At 42.0% G+C, this 6,000-nt stretch overlaps 1 protein-coding gene across 6 annotated transcripts in view; it reads left to right on the forward strand.

Annotated features, from left to right (window-relative positions):
• Positions 1-5,770, forward strand: part of AKAP7 (A-kinase anchoring protein 7) — a 236,121-nt gene extending 230,351 nt beyond the window's left edge. For 3 of the 6 annotated variants that reach the window (XM_033939174.1, XM_033939177.1, XM_033939179.1), the window contains one exon: positions 4,560-5,770. In XM_033939174.1, coding sequence (XP_033795065.1) covers positions 4,560-4,759 — 200 coding nt within the window. In that variant the 3' untranslated portion in view covers positions 4,760-5,770. Of the gene's footprint in view, positions 1-3,608 lie in introns of all 6 variants that reach the window. The other 3 variants (XM_033939175.1, XM_033939180.1, XR_004538897.1) reach the window with 2 other exon arrangements.
• Positions 5,771-6,000: the final 230 nt, after the last annotated feature.

Consider the following 6,000-nt stretch of genomic DNA (forward strand, 5'->3'; position numbering starts at 1 on the left):
ACGTGGGCAAACCTGCAAAATAAATAAAAAAAGACTAGGAATTCAAAACAAATCACGAGCAGAAGAGACTGATTTCAACCATGCAAAGAAGCTGCAGGTACAAAACTGAGCATGACAGGAAACTCCCGGGCAGGTAGCTCAAAGGGTAAGGATCAAGTTTTAGTAGCCCTACAGCAGAAGCTACCAGACATACAAGAACCCTCGAGTTCAGCCTCTTGAGGAGATTTACAAGAAGGAAGATTAGCAGAGGTAAGAAACCCCTCCCTCTGATTAAGTCTTTCTTATTAGGGCAGTAGGTTAAGCAGGGTGTTAAGTGTGTTTGTTCAAAGGTCCTTTATCCTGCTCTGAAGCTGAGGAGGGCAATCTCCCAGAAGAGGTGGTGGAGACAGAGACTGTGTCTGAATTCAAAAGGGCCTGGGATAGGCACATGGGATCTCTTAGAGAGAGAAAGAGATAATGGTTACTGTGTATGGGCAGACTAGATGGGCCATTTGGCCTTTATCTGCCATCATGTTTCCATGTTTCAATGAATGTGCTTACTTGCTGTCTTTTGCTGGCTTGGCTGGTTGTTGCTAGAACAGATGGAGCTTCAAGAACAATGAAATATGGCAAATCATATGCTTTCGTAATGTGACAAATGTATTGGGCTGTCTCACATGCAAAGAACCTTTCTGTACACACATTCAGAGCATGTTCTATGCAGTCAGACTTCTTGCCCCATCTGTTCTCCCATCCACAACCCATCATCTCTCCATGCGCTCCCCTCCTGTTAGCCCACACTGGCATCTTCTCCTTTCTCTCAACCCCCTCATCTATCTTACAACTTGTCTTTCCCACTAGATGGCCTGGAATCTTCCCTCTGACTCCACCCCCTTGACACAATTTTCTGTTTCCTTGTGAATGAGACACCTCAAAGGGAGGACTCTAGGGTCAGTCACAGGCAGTGTATATGCATTGCTGCCAGGGCAGGATTAATTCATCGAGGGCCCCTAGGCACACAAGTACACTGGGCCCCCTGCCCCACCCCACCCCACCCCATCATGTACCCAGGCGGAAACAGGAAGCTGCGTCAGAGGGAAGCTTTGGGCAAACAGCACCGCTTGCACAATTACAGTTCCTGTTGCCTTTCTTACCCACGTTGCTTGCTTGTCTTATTTCTGTCGATGGAGGGGGAGGGGCCCGTGTTGCCAATCAATGCTGGAGGGGCCCTTCGCTGTTTGGAAAAAACAATGTTGATGCCCTCCTTCATCAGGCCCCCCCCCGACCATTTCGGGCCCTAGGCACGTGCCTACTTGGCCTGTTGGTTAATCCTGCCCTGATTGCTGCTGATGAAAACCAAGTTTTAAGGCAGTCGTGGGGGGGGGGGGGTATGGTGGGAATTGAGAGAGGCGGTAAATGCCAGATCAAGGACAATGGGGAGGGGAATGCAGGAAGAGATGCTGGGTTATGGATGTGGGGAGAAGGACAGTGGAAGAGAGGGGGAAAGATGTTGGATTCAGAAGCAGAGTGGAAGGAGGGACAGCTGCTGGAGAACAAGAATGAAGGAAGATAGAAAGATGTTAGATCCAGGGGTAGAAAAGGTAAAAGGAAGAAAGGAGAGATGGATGGGGAGAGAAGGAGGAAAAGACACTGGACAGCAAGAAGGAGGGTAGAAAAAGGACAAGAAGTTGAACCTGGAAGTAGAAAGGAGGAAGGGATGTAGGGAGAGGAGAAAGATATTGAACTGGGGGGGGGAGGAGAGGGAGGGAGAGAGATGCTAGATAACAGAAGGGAAGAGAGATGGAGAGATATTAGACCAGAAGGGCAGAGAAGGAGGGAGAGAAGAGGGATAGATGTTTGGACCACAAGGAAAGAAAGACAGCAGAAAAAAAGGAGATATGTCAAGACATTGGAGGAGGACCAGGAGGGAAGGACAGGGAGATGTTGGGGGCTGAGCTAGGGAGATCTTGGGTTATAAGGATGGGGAGAGATAAGAGAGTAAGGAGATGCTGTGTTACAAAGGTGGAGGGAGAGAGAAGGATAGGAGATGCTGAAAATGGTGGAACTATGTGGGAAATACTATTAGAGGTTGTGAAAGGAGCATATTAAGTATAGCAAGCAAAAATATGGTAATGGGGAGTGGATGAAAGATAGAAAGGAAAGGAGGCTGGAGAAGGAGTGAGACAGGAAATGAGAGAGCTATGGGGTAAGAGAAGGAGATGGAATGGTAGATGAGTAGAGAGAGGTAACATTGAGTGGTCAGAGACAGAAAAGAAATAAAGGGAAGAAAAGGCTAAAAGGGAAGGATAATGTGTCAGAGGCAGGTAAAGTAATAGAATGGAATAAGATAGGGGAGAGAGGAGAAATGACAAATGGATAGCAGTCACTGGAAAGAGAGTTAGTAGAAGACAGAATAGAAAGCAAAAAAAAGAGAAAATGGAAGCAACATGATGGAAAAATAAAATATCCAGACAAAGGTAGAAAAATTAATTTTATTTTATATTTATTAACTGGAATATACTAGCTTTGGGAAATTTGCATTGGAAATGGTAATAAGCAGAATTCAGTGCGGTGTTACTATAAAGATTTGTTTTGGCAGATGTTGTTTAGTTGCAATGAATCAGAAGGAAGCAGAATGGAAACAGAGTTGGCAAGGGCAAAATGGTTAGTCTGGAAAAGTAGTATGCTCCTATATAGCAGCTAATAAAGCAGATTCAAAGAAATCTATACTTCAGACCAAATGGCATTAAAATACTGTGCACTTGACTATTAAGTCACTTGCTCAATATACCAACTAATTAACCAATATAGATATTGTGTATTCAATTTGTGATATATCCGTCGTGACTATTATGTTCATTAAGATCATGTAAACAGCCAGCATAGTGGCTCAACTATAATAAAAATATCTGGGTTTTATCCTTAATTAAGCTCTTCCTCTCACCAGGTCATTTGGAGTTAGAAATGTGGAAGTAATATTCGAAGCCCCTAACAGGAGTGAGGGGAGTCATGGTCATTAATAGTAGTAACACCTAGGGCTCCTTTTACTAAGCTGCGCTAGCGGTTTTAGCGTGTATTAGATGCTAATGCCAGCATTGAGCTGGTGTTAGTTTTTGGCGCATGGCACGGGATTAGTGCATGCGGTAATGCAACGCACGCTAAAAACACTAGTGCACCTTAGTAAAAGGAGCCCCTAGTGGCCAAGTTCAGGACCATAATTTCAGTGCCATCACCAGATTATGTATGAGATATGGGGAGGGGGGGTGGAAATAAGGAGATAGAAGAAAAAATTCCCTGGATATTTCAAATGAAGGGCTATGGCAATAGATCTCAGCTTTTGAGCTGGAAGTGCATAGCAGCAGAAGGAAGCTGTTGGATCATACACACATAGTCACAGCTCAAAAGGTGCTCTTGGGTTTGGGTTTTTGATTTGACTTGATTATTTACCTTTTCTGATCCAAGCTCAAGGTCACTTGCAGTCAGGTGCAGTAGGTAATTAGTTCCCTGGTCAATACAAATTTGGATTTATTTTTTTTTAACCAGAATAGTTGAAAAACTGAGTACAAGTTCACAACTGTTTCCCTGGCAATTTTCAATGAGTGATCTTTTTTGTCTACTGTGGTGCATAGGTGAAAAGAACAAGAGAGAGCCCGATGATGCTGAATTGGTGAGCCTTAGCAAGAGGCTGGTGGAGAATGCCGTATTGAAGGCTGTGCAACAATACCTAGAAGAAACTCAAAATAAAAACCGACACATGGCGGGGAACGCTGTGGATACTGCCAATAGCAATAGAAATGGAAATGATAGTGAGAGCAGAAAATGAAGAATAGAAAATTCTGGTCCAAGTGAAGAACCAATGTGCCCAAAATAACGGTGGCAGCCGCCGGGCCCTGGCTCCCTGCTTGGATGCTGATTCGTGCTGTCAGATTTGCAATTGTGCTTCTGAGTGTATTACATCAAAATCTGATTGGGAAAAGAAGGATGCCCCACTGAAGTTTCAAGATCAAAGTGTGCTGAATTTTGAAAAACAGACTACAGTATAATGAATGTTGCTGAGAAAAACTGCCAAGAGCCAAATGAAGGCCAGTTTGTGGGCTGGGAAGATCTAAGATGCTGGTTTCATAAAGGAAATGAATTCTTTTGGTCCTGCCTTTGGGATTAAAATATCAAGTGTACAAGTGGCCTTACAGTATTGGGAAGCAGTGCTTTCTGTATCGGTGCATGGAACCGAAAGACTGCATATGGTGAAGGAGAAAGATATAAATTACTATTGCAAAGACAACAATCATTACTCGGCTAACTACCACTGCAGACTGGCATCACAGATAACATGCATAGCATATAGAATGGTCAATATTTCTTTTTTTAATATTGTGACACTATGCATTGTTTTTCAGTGATAGCAATTGAAGTTAAATATATATTTTTTGACAAAGCACTACCTTTTTTTTATATACATGTGATCCAATTATGCAGACTTAACAAGAGCACTGCCAGTGTTGATCTGTGAACTCTGTCTTTATAATGTAGTTGATTGGAGTTGGTTATGTATAGTGTCTGTTGTATGTCCTTTCCTGCAGGGAAGAAACTAAAAGCAGATTCCATTAAGAATGCACTGCGAACAGAATCGATGGCTCTGCTGTCCAAACTGAATCAGATAAAGGAACTCCTAGCAACTCCTCAGACAAGGGCGAACATTTACAGAGAAGTGTTTGGAGCAATATCCAGCTGTAGCAAGAATAATCAGGATGTAGTTGACTCCAGTTTTCCACATTTGTAACTCAAAGTTCTTTTATGAAGGTATATTCAGTATATATATACCCACCCACAGAGAGAACTCAAGTAACAAGGGACTTCACTCATTTTGGAATGAATTGGGATATAGAGTATCAAAAAGTACATATTTTATATGTCAGGATCCCCTGGTTTTAGGATTATCTTTCTTTTATACTCTTTAAATCTAATGTCACCAATTTAATAAGGAGCCGGTATGTCCATATCACCTGGTGGAAAATATTCATGATTGATGTTCACTTTTCATTAGGACCGAGCAGGCAAAAAAAACCCCCACATTTGTTTGGTTTATTTCTGATATCATTGCTGGGTTTGTGTTTGTTTAAAAAATGTTCATTTACATTACATTACATTAATGACTTCTATTCCGCCTGTACCTTGTCAATAGTGCGTGGTCTGGAAGAACAATGTGTACTATTGACAGCACAGGAAAATCCTGAAATTTCATTTCAAAAACAATACGAAATGATGTGGAGAGATATTTTCAATAGTAAATGGAGTAAATGTCCATTTTCAAAACTGCAAGACTTCTATCTTTATTTTTTTTTTTTTCAAAAGTGGCCCAGCTAGATCTCTACTTTTTTTGCCAAATTAAAAACGTTCAAAACAAGCTATTTGCATGTAGGAGAGGCCAGCATGTTTAATGACATGGCAGCAGAGCAGTGGAGCATCCTAGGGGGTGCTGCTATGCATTAGCCCCAAAATATATAACTGACCTTTCCTCTTTCTCAACCAACAGACATAAGCGAAGCAAACACTTGAATTTTGTTTCTCCAATGGTTAGAGGATGTAAATTTAAAAGACATCATCAACATCTTTTCTCACATCAGGCAGCATTATGGGGTAAAGATCTGAAACATCTGCTTATGCATACTACTTCTGGGGAATTTAGGAAACACCTAAAAATATATCTGTTCCTGAAGTATTTAGGTAACTGACCTGTATAATAATAATAATAATAATAATAACAGCTTATATAATAGAAACATAGAAACATAGAAAGATGACGGCAGAAAAGGGCCATAGCCCATCAAGTCTGCCCACTCTATTGACCCACCCCATTAAGTCTGAATGCTAATGACCTGGTTCCTTAACTCGACCCTTGTAGGGATCCCACGTGGATGTCCCATTTATTCTTAAAGTCGAGCACGCTGGTGGCCTTGATCACCTGCACCGGAAGTCTGTTCCAGTGATCTACCACCCTTTCTGTGAAGAAATACTTCCTGG

This window comes from Geotrypetes seraphini, chromosome 3 (assembly GCF_902459505.1).
Source record: "Geotrypetes seraphini chromosome 3, aGeoSer1.1, whole genome shotgun sequence".
NCBI classification, from domain to species: domain Eukaryota; kingdom Metazoa; phylum Chordata; class Amphibia; order Gymnophiona; family Dermophiidae; genus Geotrypetes; species Geotrypetes seraphini.